The sequence below is a fragment of the Amphibalanus amphitrite genome, unplaced genomic scaffold (assembly GCF_019059575.1).
Source record: "Amphibalanus amphitrite isolate SeventyFive unplaced genomic scaffold, NRLGWU_Aamphi_draft 001183F_arrow, whole genome shotgun sequence".
Classification (NCBI taxonomy): domain Eukaryota; kingdom Metazoa; phylum Arthropoda; class Thecostraca; order Balanomorpha; family Balanidae; genus Amphibalanus; species Amphibalanus amphitrite.
In genome coordinates this window covers 124,824-140,180 of record NW_024882677.1, presented here as the reverse complement: position 1 = coordinate 140,180, position 15,357 = coordinate 124,824, and the positions used below count along the sequence as shown (strand labels likewise).

Here is a 15,357-nt window from a genome sequence, read left to right as displayed (position 1 = left end):
CAAAATTTTGAGAATCCGAGATAGCAGTTTGATAGCGCAGTCTATCCTGAGTCCTCTCATGCAAATAAATTGGATCTAGCTTAAAAACTGGGCTTTTGGGAGCGATTGCCGTGGTTCAATGTATTGCGTCGAAATCGGCCGAACATGACGTCACTCTGACGTCATTTCCGGCCGACCTATAGTAGGTACGAAGTTCAAATTTTGCCGCAAGGTGTTAAATTGATGCAGTCTAAGGTACTGAAAGTTTGGCGTCGATACGTCAAGCGGTTTGGAAGTTATTGCAGAAAAACGGGAGGGGAGGCTATAAATAGCCCCCCCCCCCCCAGTGGGGCGCGGGTTAAGATAGAGCAAAAAGAAAAGCACCAGTGAACTCAGCACGTCCAGGCGCGTCGAATGATATACTTTTAAGCTTGCTTAAGTGTACTTAAAGTTTTTCTTAATTTTTAAGGAAACTTTAATTAATTAATTAAGTTTAGGTTAACCAAATTGCATCACATTGAATATCATTCGATTCGGCTGATCACCAAGAACACAATGACATCATTTTTTAAGCTCTAGCGTCATTATGTGCCAAGTTATTGACAAAAACGTCATTTGACCTCAGTTGACCTCATTTGACCTGACCCATGGATAAGTTCACCAAACAAAGAAGCACCAAGTGACCTGCTGTTAACCCGCGCTCCAGTGGCGGTCTCAGCCAACTTCGCCCTAGTGGGGGGGGGGCATATGTTACCACCCACCTCTAACTCAAAAACTAAGAGGGCTAGAAAGACGCGGTAAAAAGCAGTCGATAGCTCTCAATGCGTACGTTTGAAAGTACTTCGGTCATCTTTCACCTTACAGCAATATTGGGGTCACCAGAGGTCATCAAAGGTCAAAATTTGCCAATTGTCATTATATTTTTCAGAAAACATGCCGCTATCTCAGGAACTATGGTAGCTAGAAAAACGCATGGAAAAGCAATCGATAGCTTTTGAACTCTTCTTTTGAAAAGGTCATTATCAATATTGACCTCAGGTCAACGGTTTAGCTTCCAGAGGGCAAAAACACCAAAAATAGCTGTTTTTACGAAAAGTGTTTTTCGACAATAACTTTCGACTACAAAAAGCCAAGACATTTCTATTGCCACAATCGTATTCCCCTCGCCGAAACGCGTCGAATGAACTATAATTTGACCTTGAACGGTCAACTTGAAAATTTGACCTCAGGTCAAAGTCATGACCTGACCGGAAAAGGTCATATTGCATAGCAGTCGATGTGGTTCAACAAGACAAACACAATGAGACCATCCCCAGCGTTCTATCTCTTTCCAATCGCGAGTTATTGGCAAAAAACTGTTTGTAGCCTCAAATGACCTCGGATGACCTTTCTAGAGGCTATCAGCAAAAATGACACCTTGGTCATCACGAGTGGACTAAATCATTGTGATTCTGAAATATTTGGACTGTTCCTATGCGTACACACGGATCTAGAGGCATTTTCATTTTTCTCCATTGACTTGTAATGGAAAAGTCCCGCCACTGACCTGACCCTACGTCACAGATATAAAAAATCCGAGATATAAAATTTGTAGGCGCCCATAACAGCATGTAGGTAATGCACCAAGTTTAAAACCTTTCTGACAAACACTGCAGGCTGGACATGATTGCAAACTTTTTTTAGGCTTGGTCAGTTAACTTGACCTGGTGACCTGACCTGACATGACCTGGGGTCAAAAATTTCACACAATGTCCAAAATTGATGTACCAAAAGCTACCGCAAGCGGCGCGGCGCTACGCGCCGCGGTTTTTTATTCACACGCAAAAAACGCGACAGGGTGGTAACATATGCCCCCCCCCCCCACTGGGGCGAAGGTTAAGTACAGTGGTTTCAAAGCACACAAGTGATAGAACGAAGCGGTTATCTCCAGTATTTTCCGAATTTAGTATTTTCCCATAGGCTTAACATTACGACGTAATGACCTATAACTGACCTCAGGTCAGTGACCTCAAAAAAAAAACCCGAACTATATGTTATACAACTCGGTGAACTTAGCACATCCTGAAAGTTTGAAGGAAATCAGTCCAAAACTGTGAGTTGGACAGGTGCAAAAAGAAAATTGAAATTTGACCATGACCTTGTACCGGTTTTTCTGACCTGGTGACCTGACCCAAGGTCACCCGGACCTGAAATTTTTAGGTCGTATGTAAAAAGGTTGCCCCATAGGCTGTGCCAAATTTGGCGGCGCTGCGCGCCGTGTAACATTGTCAGATGCTGTAGGCCATATGTCAGAGCTTGTACGACCGACGACCGAGGCGACCCCTACTCGGAGTCGTCGACTGCGCCGGCCGCCGCCGGGTGGTCAGTCGTGAATCGTCGGTCACTCGCTATGTGACCCAGTCTCTCTCGCTCTCGGTCTCTCTCCTGGACTCTCTCTATCTCTCTATCTCTCGTCTGTCTCGAGTCAAGAAATACAGTGAGGTGCCGAACTGAACTCTTTTTATCAAGAAGTAACCACTGCGAAAATTTTAATTTGTTACACGCCGCCGTTTTTATGCTATCTTCGAAAAGCCTTAGGGGGGGGTCGCATCGACCCCCCCCCCCGCCAGGGCGAGGGTTAACGGTCGTGTTAGATGTACTCGCTAATAGATATAAGGGCCTTAGGCAGGTGGGGATTACGTCAAAGTTTTTGGTGACTAGGGGGCTGGTATACCGGTGAAAGTAGTGACTAGGGGGCTAGTTACGCCATGATTGCTATAACCACCACCCCCATGGTAGGTAAGACCCTGGTTTAGGTTTAGTTTCTGCTAGGGTGGTGACCATCCCCATCTGGTAAAAAATGTCACTAAGGGGTTACCAGGGGTCGCGCTCTCAGTGTAATACCCGTTAATCATGGCTCACTGCTATACTCTCGTCATTGCTTGAGAACGAATTCAACGTAAACGTAGGAAGCCTGTGATTTCAGTGGTAGCTATTTTCGCGTCTAATGTCGACTACCTGTCCAGAAATGAATATGACCATGGTTGGAGAGGCAATTCTTAGTCAATGCATAATATGAGGATTCCTTGGCCAATATCATGGGGTGCATGGAATACGGCTAACTTTTTTTCTGGGTTTCATCCATCCAGCCAATTATTAGAATGTTTGCTTTTCAGCCTGGTGCGGCGGACGTGTTTTCCCTCGGCTTGGTCTTCTTCTACGTCCTCTCCAAAGGAAGACATCCATTTTTCAAAACTGCACGGCACATGAAGATGAACATTCGAGATGCAAACGCATGGTAAGTTACTGTAATGTTAACCCGAGACTACTTCGGGGGAGGGGGGGGCGCGTGTTTTTTTCACAGCTAACTCAAAAGTGGCCGTAAATTTCGACTCGCCGCTTTCAGTACCTCTTCGGACATCTATTTCACATAACTACCGAAAAAATAGGTCCTAGTTCATATCAGGTCAATAGTTACTTAACCCGGCAGGCGGGGGCCTCCCGGCCACCTTCCGCGCGGTGGAGGGAGGGGGATTTTGGCCCCACCCCGTATCTCCGAAACTACTGGACGGATCCGCAAAATTCGAACGGCTTCCAAAGCCCTGTCAAATTTGTCGAGGAAAATCCAATTTCATTGACCTCGGGGTCACCGATGACGTTACAGGTCAGGTCAAAGATCACATATTTTGCCATTCACGGGTCTTCTAGGGAATGCGCTATAACATCGAGTAAAACGCATTTTATCGAAAATCAGTGATAGGTCGTCAGTTGCGTAGTACATATCTTGCTATTTAACCCGCGCACCGACGGGGGGGGGGCGGATATCCGCCCGCCCCCCCCCCTGAGGTTTTTCGCGGATAGCGGGAAAACCGCGGCGCGTAGCGCCGCGAAATTTGGTATGACTATTCTCTCATCAATTTTACACATGGTGTGCAAGTTTGAACCTCCTAACTTTTAAGGTCAGGTCACCAGGTCACTTTGAATGACCCAACCTCAAGTCACTTTTTTGCAACTTTGTCACCGTGCCAGAGCTACAGTAGATGTCGGAGGCCTTTGAAAGTCGCAGGATGTTATTAGGTCATTAGTAGCTACAATTTGTTTATCTCGGAATTTTGATGTCGGTGACCTAAGGTCAGGTCAATTTCGCGACCTCCCCATTATAAGTCAATGGGGGAAAAATCATCTCCCTGTTTTTACCACTAAAACGGGTCGGAATGGTCCCATATACCATACATGACTTCACATACGATCAACCTTCACTACCTTGAGGTCTGTTTTGCTGTTGGGCAGCTGTAAGGTCATGTGACGTCATCAAAGGTCACCAAAGGTTTTTTGCCAATAACTCCTTACAGGAACAAGATACAGCCGCGCGGATGGTCTCATTGTGTTCAGCTCGTCAAGACGCATCGAATGATATACATGATGACCTCGAGGTCACGTGACCTGAGGTCAACCTTTGACCTTGACCTTTCGAGGTCAACATATATATCATTCGATGGGGATTGACGAGAGGATCATGATGATAACCTTAGTTTGTTCCTATCTTGACTACTTCGAAAGTTATCCGAGAAAAACCCTCTCCATATCTAGCGCCGCCATTTTGACTTTTTCGACCCCTGTGACGTCATCTTTGATCTGACCTGAAAATGACCTTAGTAAAAATTGTAGACCTTGTCCGTGCGTATCCGATGCCGTTTACCGCTTGTCGCTATCTTGCTTCGTTCTCGAGATCTCAGGGGGGGGCGGTCATCCGCCCCCCCCGTCGGTACTAAGTTGGCGCAGACCCCCGTCGGTGCGCGGGTTAACCCTCGCCCGCACATTGGGGGGGGGGGGGGATGGTTGCCACACACACCCCAGGTAGTTTTTCTGCTCTGCACTCAACATTTTTAGAGCTATAAGGCTGATGTTTCGTATAGCTGCTCCTCCATCCTTTCCTGATGTCCACTGAAAATTTCAAGTTTCTGTGGTTTTTGGTTTCTTCGGAGATATCACCTTGTTTTTCAGGTCATGTCATGACCCAAATGACCAATTACACTGAACAACAAAATTTGACTTTTGTCATAGTACAGAAAGCAGAATACCCATTTCTGTGGTAATTTGTGACGCTGAACGCGAATCTGGCATCAGAAATGGCGTATAAGGCTAGGTTTTTGAGATCCAGTATGTCTGTGTATCTGCTCTGAATGGCTATTTTCAACATTTCACTCTTCCTTTATATGACATTGCCGGTGACTCCGAATGAAAAAGCTCTGTGTCTGGGGTACCAGTATGTTCAATAAGTAAGTTCCGTTTTGATATAACTCGTTTATTTTTTGGCACATCTCAACCAAACATGGCTCACGGCTCGACGAACTCGCCCTGCAGGCGAACGCATCGTTCCCATCGCTTGGCCAGGTCCCGGACGGCCGCACGGAAGCTTTGAGTGGGGGTCTTTTCGCCATACTGGTAAATAGCAGACCCGAGTGCAGACCGCGAGCCGAACCTCCGGCCCCGGAGATTTTTATTCATGTCTGAGAACAGCCAATAGTCACTGCGTGCAACGTCTGGAGAGTAGGAACGGTGTTAGAGCACCTCGATGCCCTCTGCCTGCAAGGCATCCCTCGCCACGAGGGCACGGTGAGGAGGCGCGTAATCCTGGTGCCAGGATGAACCGACCACGGGCCTTCTCGGGGCGGCAACTGGCGATTACTGGCAGGAGATGGTCTCTAATGATTCTGGCGTAGGCTTATGTTTAGGGTTTCTGTTATCGCCTGGACAGTAATATTTCTGTTGGCCATCACCATATCCTCCACTTTGGCGACGTCAGTGGCTGTGACCATCGTCCTCAGCCTGCCTGCACGTGCCAGGTCGCGCACGCTCTCCCTCCCCTCCCCAAACTTTTTCTTCCGCTTCCGAACTGCGGAATCACTAAGAGCATGGCTCCCGTACACATTCACGAAGTTGGCGTGGATGTTAGCCGCCGGCTAGCCCTGGATAGCTAGGAATCGTATCACTGAACGTTGATCCTCTCGGGTGGCCGATGCCATTTCTAGAGCAGTAAAAAAAATGGTGTTATTTGATCTGCTCCATATCGTCACAGAAATGGAATAAGAAGCTGAAAATGCGGTCACTTCGACATAAAGGTCTGAATTCTAGTCCCTGAAAAAATCACGTGCGTAGACCGCGTGAATTTTATGTAATTGCTCTCCGGAACTTAGTTATTGAACGCACCTAGTAATTTAGGATGCAAAATACAAATCTGGCACTAGAAATGGGGTATCGACTATCGTGCTAGGTTTTGGCATTACTGCGTCCTTTTCTTAGGTGCATGTACTCAGCTTGTTATTCTGTCTTTATATTACATGGCTAGTGATCCAATTTACTTTCGACAATCAAAATATTGGTGATATCTTATGGCTGTTAATTTCTTAAATGTTAATCGATGCTATACAGCACACTTGGGGTAAGACACGGCAGATTTACATCACCCTTTAAACACAAATATGGAGACCCGGTGAGCCGTCCGCACGTCACCGTCGACACGACACTGAGAATGCATATGAACTATCTTGATATTTGTAATGTTCTTTTACTGCCGGAAAATGGAAAATCTTGGAGATGTCAGTGACGAGCATGGGGAAAGGTTCCATCAGGACATCGCCGTGATGGAGAGCAGATATCAGGGCAAGTCTGGTCCCAATATGATGGGTGATTACTGCTGGACACTGCAGAGAGAGGAACGTCAGCAGGGGAGGAGACAAAGCAAGAATCAGAAGCGATTCTAACAAGAAGAGTTGCTGAGCGAAAGGAAGATGCCAAAGTGTTTGAAATGACCAAAAATCTTGCCTGTGTGGTCGAGAGGTAGCACAGATGGATGACCATACCGTTGGTTGATTGCACTTTGCCGTGATTGTACAATATGTGATTACCTACATTGCGCTGTGATGTGTGATATACATTTCTGTTCCAACAAATTCAATAGTTTTGTGCTCATCTGTGTTGCCTGGCTGTGGTAAATATGGATTAAAAAGATAGATAATCAAGATCTAAGGATATCTACAATAGGCCAACAACAATGCATAAAAAGTGGGAATTTAACCCGCGCCCTGGTGGGGTCTGTTTATAACGCGACCTGGTGGGGGGGGGCTATTTTTTGCCCCCCCTCGTATCTCCGAAACTACTGGACGGATCCGCAAAATTCAAACGGCGTTCGAAAGGCCTGTCAAATTTGTCGAGGAAAACCAAATTTCATTGACCTCGGGGTCACCGATGACGTCACAGGTCAGGTCAAAGATGAAATGTTTCACCGTTCACGGGTCTTCTAGGGAATGCGCTATAACACCGAGGAAAACGCATTTTGTCGAGAATCAGCGATAGGGCGTCAGTTGCCTAGTAGATATATTACTATTAGAGGTCACTGACAATACCAGGTCAGGTCACAGGTCAGGTCACCAAGGGTCACAGGTCAGGTCACATGAGCCCAACTTTACTAAGGTTGTGTGATGCATGTTTTATGGCCAATTTTTCATTTCCAACTCAATGGTATTGGTTATAAGACTATCAGGTACGGCTTAGGTCACTTTCTGGTGAAGTTCAGGTCAAGGTCAGGTCAAGGTCAGGCCAAAAAAGGTCAAATTTTAAAGTTGATAGTTTTGCATAAAATGGGTATTGATTCGATGCAGCTCGTCACGGGGAGTCTAATGGTGGTCTTTTTTTTGCGCTACGGGGTCTAGAATTGCTAAAAATTGAGTTTGAAAATTTGACGTCATCAATTTTGAACAGCTTTTTCGCTATAACTTCGCCAAAAAAAGAGGTATCGATCTCAAATTTGGTATGTGGATGGAAGGCGGTATGGACTATCACATATATTCCGGTTTTTGCGAAATTCAAAAAACTTTTTGGATTTTCTGATTATTATATGCAAAAAAATTATTTTTTGATTTTTGGGTGTCAAAATCCAAAATTTTCAAAAATCCGAGATAGCAGTTTTGTAGCCCTGTTGATTCTACAGCTTTTATGTCTTTATCATTTTTCTGTATTTGCAAAGCTATAGGCCTGACAGCTCTTCCCGCGAAACCCTTTTTTAGGTCGAAAACGGCAGAACATGACGTCACTCTGACGTCATTTCCGGCCAACCTATCATAGCCTTTGGAAAAATTTTTGGTCACAATGTGTAAAATTGATGTCCGGGAGGGTACTGAAAGTTTGGTGACGATCAGCGCAGCGGTTCTGGAGATATATCAAAAAGTCTAGAGGGGGGGGCAAAAAATAGCCCCCCCCCCCCACAGGGCGCGGGTTAAGGCATCAGTATGTGCCAGACAAAAAACTGAGCCCGATGGGGCAAAACGGTGACCAGATTTGGAATCAGCGGGCTCGAATTAGGTAGGAACGAATGCTCACCTCTCTGTACATTTTTGGCTGTTGATCAGTGTTATCAACATCTTGCGGTTGGCTATGGGCCTTGTGAGTTTTTGACAGCTTGATTTCGGCCTTTTTTGCCAGTCTTACCTCCCACCTATCATGGAACATGTTGTTCGACGACGTACAGGTGTCAAGGTCAGGGTCAAGGTCAACCTAGGTCATCTAAAATAATTGCGTTTAAGGCAAGCATAATTTAATTTTCATGAATTTTTTTGACTGCATTTTTGGTAAAAGCTTCTCAGATCATGATTTTCATGTAATATGGATGCATAAACAATTGGTGCACACATCAGTATACACACCACACAGACATAAAAACACATATAATTGACGTTGACCTAGCTTGACCTGAAATGACCTCAGCAGCAAAAACCTGGTCGGGTAGTGTGACAAAGAGGTTCTAGCTGGCTTGGCACCAGAGAACGGCATCGTCATCGGATTATGATAAGCAGCGCACTTGATAACCAGCGGTGACCCAGAACAGCAACATTTTTTTGTTTGACCTGACCTGGAAGGTCAATGACTGATAGTGGTGTCATTTTCCCAAAAATGTCTGACCGATACCGACCGAAACCGAAATTTGGGAAAAATTTCCGACCGCATACCGACCGATAAAATCCCAAGCCAAAATTTGACCGAAATTTGACCGAAATTATATTTGCTATTACTTTACCCAAAAATTAAGTTATTTGGTAAATTATGATGGAAAGTAATGGGAAATGGCATTTCAGTCCAAGTTCAGTCAATTCTTAGCCACTGCAAAATACATTTTGTGGTAGAAGTTACATTGCTAAGTGTAGGGGTAACACATGGACCTCAGCATTTCACAGATTTGGTTAATTAGAATTGTCAAGTATCTACTGTGGTCTATGTAAGGAAGAATACTCATTCATGTTGCAAAAGCACGATCAATTAGTAAGTCTAATGGTTGGTAATAGGTATGTTTATGACAGCATTCCCTAGGAGAAAAGGCAGAATCAAAATACCACAAAACAAATCAACACTGCTTGGAAACTGGCCTTGAGTCTTGAGATGTGGTCTGAGATATTCTACAAAGAATTTGACACTGAAAGTCTAGCTGACAAGGCAGGTATTAGGTAGCCCTGAGCCTGAATTTCGTCCCAAAAATGATATGGAAATTCATTTAACCGGCATTTTTCTTATCTTTACAAGAAAACACATTATGCAGACAAAATGAATACAAAGTGGCGCAAAATAATAGAAGAACCAAGGATTGACTTTTAAGATCCTCTCTTCCCTAATGAAAGGATGTAAGATGATGACGTAATATTTATTTATATGCCCTTTTCGTTTGAATTATTGAAGGGAAATCAATTTTCTCGTAGTGAATAACACTCACAGCATTGATTTCATTAGAATTCAATATCGTGTTGGGTCATTTACATCAATAAAATCATTCACGAGGCATCATGTAGCAATCCAAAATCTTTTTTTTGCAGCAACTTAATCAGCTGGTTTAACCCGCGAGTTGCTGGGGGGGGGGCGTTAAACGCCCCCCACCTTTTTCGCCGGGCCATAGCATAAAAACGGCGCCAAATTTTTGGTACCTGTAGGGAATAGATTGAAGTTTATTGTGACAAAGTTCCAAAAAAATCGATCGGAAAATTTTTGAGATAACGAGGTTTTAGTGACGTCATGATTTCTGAGTTTTCGACTTTAAAGACTTTAAATTAAACTTTAAAGTACTCATCTGAAGCGTCTCGTCGCGCTCTTTTATTTGCCGCTTCGTGCGTTTCGCTGCGCCTATTGGTTCTCGAGTTATCGGCTGGGGGCGTTTAACGCCCCCCCCCCCCCAGCAAACGGTGGGTGGCGAAATACCCCAGCAACTGCCGGGTTAAAGTCTCTGTTATGGCGCATCTGTTTCGAAATCCTTGATAACCTTTGTGTTTGGAGATGATGTGGAAGATTCCAGCAAGCGGACATGGCCGAATCTGTAGTTTTTATCAAGATTTCTATGTTTTTATGTTGTGGTCATCTATATTTCAAACATTTGGTTGGTACACTCGGGTGCAGATTGATGTTCTACAACTCTTTATCCACCGGGTTCATATGGCTCAGCATTGGCAGCAGCCGCCTGGTACTGGTAGACTGTGCCGCTTCACTTACTTGTCAAGCGGCACAGCCTACCCACCCGTATGCCACCGGTCTGGGTCGGTGGCTGGAAGGTGATGTGGGCCACCTGTGACGTCAGCGCAGCGGTGAGGGCCGAACCCGGAGGCATGGCTCGGGTCGGCGCGGCGCGGCGGCAGGCGAGGGCTGGGGAGTGAGGTGGGGTGGGAGCACGGACCATGCCGACATGGAGGCCCCCTGCCCGTGGGGTCGGTGGACCCTCGAGAGAGGGGGCCAAGTGCCTCCAATACGCGGACTCGACTCAAAAACTCAAGCCGCCACAACAACAAGGACGTCATCAGCAGCCGAGCCGGAGCCAGGGTTTTCGGCCGGGGGGCGAGGTAGACCGGCGTACCTCGCCCTCATACGACTCCGAGCCGGCGACATCGAGCTGAACCCCGGCCCCACCGGCCGGGGGGAAGCCGATGCCTCAGCGCGCGCGGCACGCCGGGGGAGCCGGCGCCGACAGACAGCTCTTTTTTTTTTTAAACCTTGTATTTGGGGCTTTCTCATCTCTTCTAGTTTTCGTTTAGCATCGTCTAATCGCTTTAAATCCTCTTGTGTTTTGCTTCTGTTAAATATGTCATTTAGGTTGTTTATTTCCGTTAACAACTTATTTTCTTTTTCTCTCTTTGTTTTTGCTTTTTGCTTTGAGAACCGCACCGTTTCTCCTCTGATCATCATCAGTAATGTTTCGTAAAATAAACTAGAACTGATAGTCATCTGGATATGTTTGAAATTACTTGGATTTGAAATAAATTCCTCGTCATAAATAGGAATTGCGTATTGCCTTACTGTATTAATTGTGATCTCTGTAACAAGTTCTTTGTAAGCAGTGTCCTCCAGTAATGCCGAATTAAACTTCCATAGCCCAGGGCCTCTTTTCAACTGTGGCTCTTTGATACTGAGAGTTACCATATTATGGTCTGAACGGTATCCAGGACATACTTTACTTGATATTATGTGAGTAATAAGGTGATCTGAAATATATATTCGATCAAGCCGACCGAATTTGACCGGATTTGATCTTGTCCAAGTGTAACCATCGCCATTAGGATGCAATTCTCTCCAAGTATCGATCAAATTGTACCGTTCTATAATTTCAGAAAACGCTCTCTTTGCTCCTGGGTTATTTTGTCGATTATAGTTTGAATCATGTGAATGATCTGCTACGAAATTAAAGTCTCCGGCGATGATCATATTTTCGTTAGGTATCGTCTCAAATTTGCCTTGCAATCTGTCGAAAAAAGCTGGACAATCGTCATTAGGTCCATATACTGTCGTAATAGTGTATGTGTTTAAAAATATAGTGCAGGTAAGAGTTAGAAAATTTCCATCAGGACTATGTTCCTCATGAATCACATTGTGCTGTACTCTTGGTTTGAATAATATTGACACTCCTCTACTATTGTAAGTTCCAAAAGAGTGATAACATTTTCCGTTCCATATAGTGTTGAAATATTGTACAGTTCTTTCGGTAAGGTGCGTGTCTTGGAGCAGATAAATATCAAAATCGAGCTTTTTAAGAAAGTTAACAACATCTCTCCTTTTCTCTCGACTCCCTAGCCCTCTACAATTATATGTCATAAATTTTAGCTCAGCCATAGTTTCTATGTCGCTGGGAATGAGTGGGTACGTGGTGTAGTTTGTACTTATTTGCTAGTGGGTAGGACAGTAGGTAGTTATGTGAGTCGGAATATAGGATTATTGGAGAGGAGTGCGCGATAGACACCGCCGACGCCGAAGTCGCCGGCGGGGGCGGCAGCGACCAGCCCAGGCCACGAGAGGAATGACACAGAGTGTCACCAACCTCACCGTCGATCCAGAGGCCGCAGTCTCCGACACCAGGGCCCGCGGGCACGCCTCGGAAGTCGCCACCGCCGCGCGCCGCGCCGAACCCGCCGCCGCAGCCACGGACAACGCAGCAACTCCTCCGGCGCTCAGGTCCTGGGACACCACTCTGTCTATGGGCACATGAACAGAACGTAAGAAACATGGCGAAACGGCACCTCAGATACATCGTCCAGAAGCCGACCTCCAGTATGAATACAATGCTAAACACGTCCACATGGGACACGGCGCTATCTACTCTTGGATGTTCAATCGACAAAACATCTGCATACGAAGGCCAATGGCAATGTGCCATTGAGCAACTCCACTCCACAAAAGGAAACGGAAACGCTTCGGACTTGATACACATCAAATCAGAACACATTACACCCTAGAAGTACTGTCTAATATCTCTAAACTTCCCATCCCCGCCCCCTGCTCCCGGCCTGGACGTGCCAGACGGAGTCCTCGTCCCGCCCCTCCCACGCCCCGACGGCCCCACCGCCCCAGCCCCCGCCCCCCTCAGCCGCTCGGTCAGCTGACTCCGCTGTCCACCGGGCAGTAGAGAGTCTCTCTGCTCGCTTACCACGTCTCTCCGGCCGGCCGCCGCAGCCGCCTGGCTCGGAACGGTCACCGACACGAGCGCCGCTAGGTCGCCAACACCGGGGGAGGTAGACACGACCGGTCGAGCACCTACCGACGCTGACCGGACTCTGGCGCCGAGCCCCGCACGGGGCACGACCGGGACGCCGCCGCCTTCGACGTCAGCCTCAGATACTCCCTCTTCGATTGGTGGGGAACTGGATTGCAACTGCACCAGCTGGACTGGCGACTCGCGAGCGCAGTCCAGGAGCGATACCCGCTCTCCGCCAGCGTCGCGGGAGACCGAGCTCGCCGCCCCGCTAGGGCGATCCGGTCCAGAGTAGGAGCCGTGCCGGCTTGGGTCCGCGGCGTCACCAGTGCTGCGCGTGTCCATCTCCATCCTGCCCCGAGGACTGAAGACTGCCTCCTCCCTCCTCTGTCCTCCGTAGAGCCCCCTCTCCTCCGCACTCCGAGTCGATGTCTGCTGTCCTCCCGAGCCTCGCGCCTGGGCGCGCCCCTGCGCGCGGTGGTCGGGCGCGCGGTCACCGGCCAGCCGGCGCACCGCCTCCAGGTCATCGACCCGGATTGGGGCCGAGTCACGCTCCCGACACGCGAACACATCACCGGACCGGGTAAAGACGGAGAAGATGACACCCTCCCTCTTGAGCTGCAGTAGCTCCACAAACATAGCTTGCCGACGGGGTGTGAGTGACTCGGCTATATACAGTCCTGAACCGCGTAGCCGGGACTTAGCTCGGAACAAGAAGTCACGATCAGATCCCGGCGTGGCTGTGGTGAACTCGGTAAGTATTTTACCGTTCTTCAGGCGAACCATCGCCTTCACCTGGGAGCCATCCAGGGAGCGCTGCAGGTACTGCTGCACCAGCGACTTGATGAGGCGCGCGGCGTCCTCTCGGCTCGTCAGGCGCTGCAGCGCCGGCCCGGAGAAGATCAAGCAGGTGAGTCGCTTGTCCTGCTGCTGTCTATCCTCGCCGACTTCTATCTGCTGCAGGCGCCTCCGCAGGTCAGCTGTCTCCCTCTGCAGTTGTATAATGTCTGACTCCGCTGCGCGCTGTCGCTCAGACACTGACGTGAGAGAGTCCATCGCAAAGTTTAAGGACTCCTCTATCGCCGCTAACCGCCTGTTGTTTGAGTCCACGATCTGTTTGACGCACTTCTCATTTTCCTCCACAATAAACCTCTTCAAATCTGCACAAATATCACTCTGTCCTTCCTGGGGCGGTGACAGCGTCTTACGTTTCTTGGTCATGATTGGTGTGCGGCGCGTAGCACTCGCAAAACCAACACGGAAACACTGATAGCCGGCCAGGCTCGCTCACCACACTGGCAGCCGGTCACGCGCGCGCGCCGCCGCCCCGCACGACCGGCCGGGTCGAGGTCAACCGGCCAACTGTGACGCCGACAGACAGCTCAGCGCGACCTGCCGGAGACCGGGCGGGATGGTGGGCCGGGGGACCTCAGGATCATGCAGTTGAACTGCAACGGAATCTGGCCCCGGCTCACCGAGCTCAGAGCGAGGCTAGCCTCTGAGCGCCCGCACCTGGTTCTCCTGCAGGAAACCAAGCTCAGCGCGGGCCAGGAGGCGCCTACCTTCCCCGGCTATAACATCGCCGCGCGCGCAGACTGGACCCCGGTTCCGGACCCTCCCCCTGGGGCAGGAACACCCCCGGCGCCGTCATCTCTGCAACCACCACCACAGGCACCGGCGGAGACGCTCGAGGGAGCAGAGGCCAGCACTACAACTACAACAACGAGGAGCCTACAAAACGCTGGACGGGGGGCGGGCCCCCCTTCCCACACAGGCCGACCTGAGAGGCCCTCTGGGACGGGGAACCCCAAGAGAAGATGAGCTCGCCCCCCAGAGCCACGCTCCCTCGAGCATGCCGGACCACAATGCTGGACCGCACACAGTGGTGCCGGGGGTGCAGAAGCCACAGGGGGTGCGACCTTCGCCGGACCCGGACACGGACCATCGGACCATCGCAGGCGACAGCCGCCGTCCCCCCGATGTGACTGCGGCGGCGGGAGGGGCGCCGGGGGCCCCGACCGACAGCCCGGCCACCGGAGGGCGGCGGCGGCAGGAAGACACGGCCTCCAAGAGACGGCAACGTTGAGGGCGGCACACCAAGAGGCAAGACCCGTCGGGCGCACTTTGGTCCCCAGCAGAAGAACCTGTGGTGCCAGGGATGCAGACAGAAGAAGCGGTGTGAGGTGAGACAACCCGCCGCCTCCCCGGCCATCACTACCACAGGTCCACTGGGGCCATCGCTGCCGCCCACACCAGAACCACCAATCGCCGCCCTTACCCTACCCTACCCTTACACTACCCTAGCCTACCCTACCATACCCCTACCCTACCCTACCCTACCCTACCCTACCCTTCCCTACCCTACCCTACCCTACCCTTACACTACCCTAACCTACCCTACCCTACCC

At 49.0% G+C, this 15,357-nt stretch overlaps 1 protein-coding gene across 1 annotated transcript in view; it reads left to right on the top strand.

Annotated features, from left to right (window-relative positions):
• LOC122370902 (serine/threonine-protein kinase/endoribonuclease IRE1-like) overlaps positions 1-15,357 on the top strand; it is a 134,472-nt gene that overhangs the window by 39,833 nt on the left and 79,282 nt on the right. Inside the window, exon 6 of the mRNA XM_043346853.1 lies at positions 3,135-3,256. Within this exon, the coding sequence (XP_043202788.1) occupies positions 3,135-3,256 (122 nt within the window). The remainder of the gene's footprint in view (positions 1-3,134; positions 3,257-15,357) is intronic.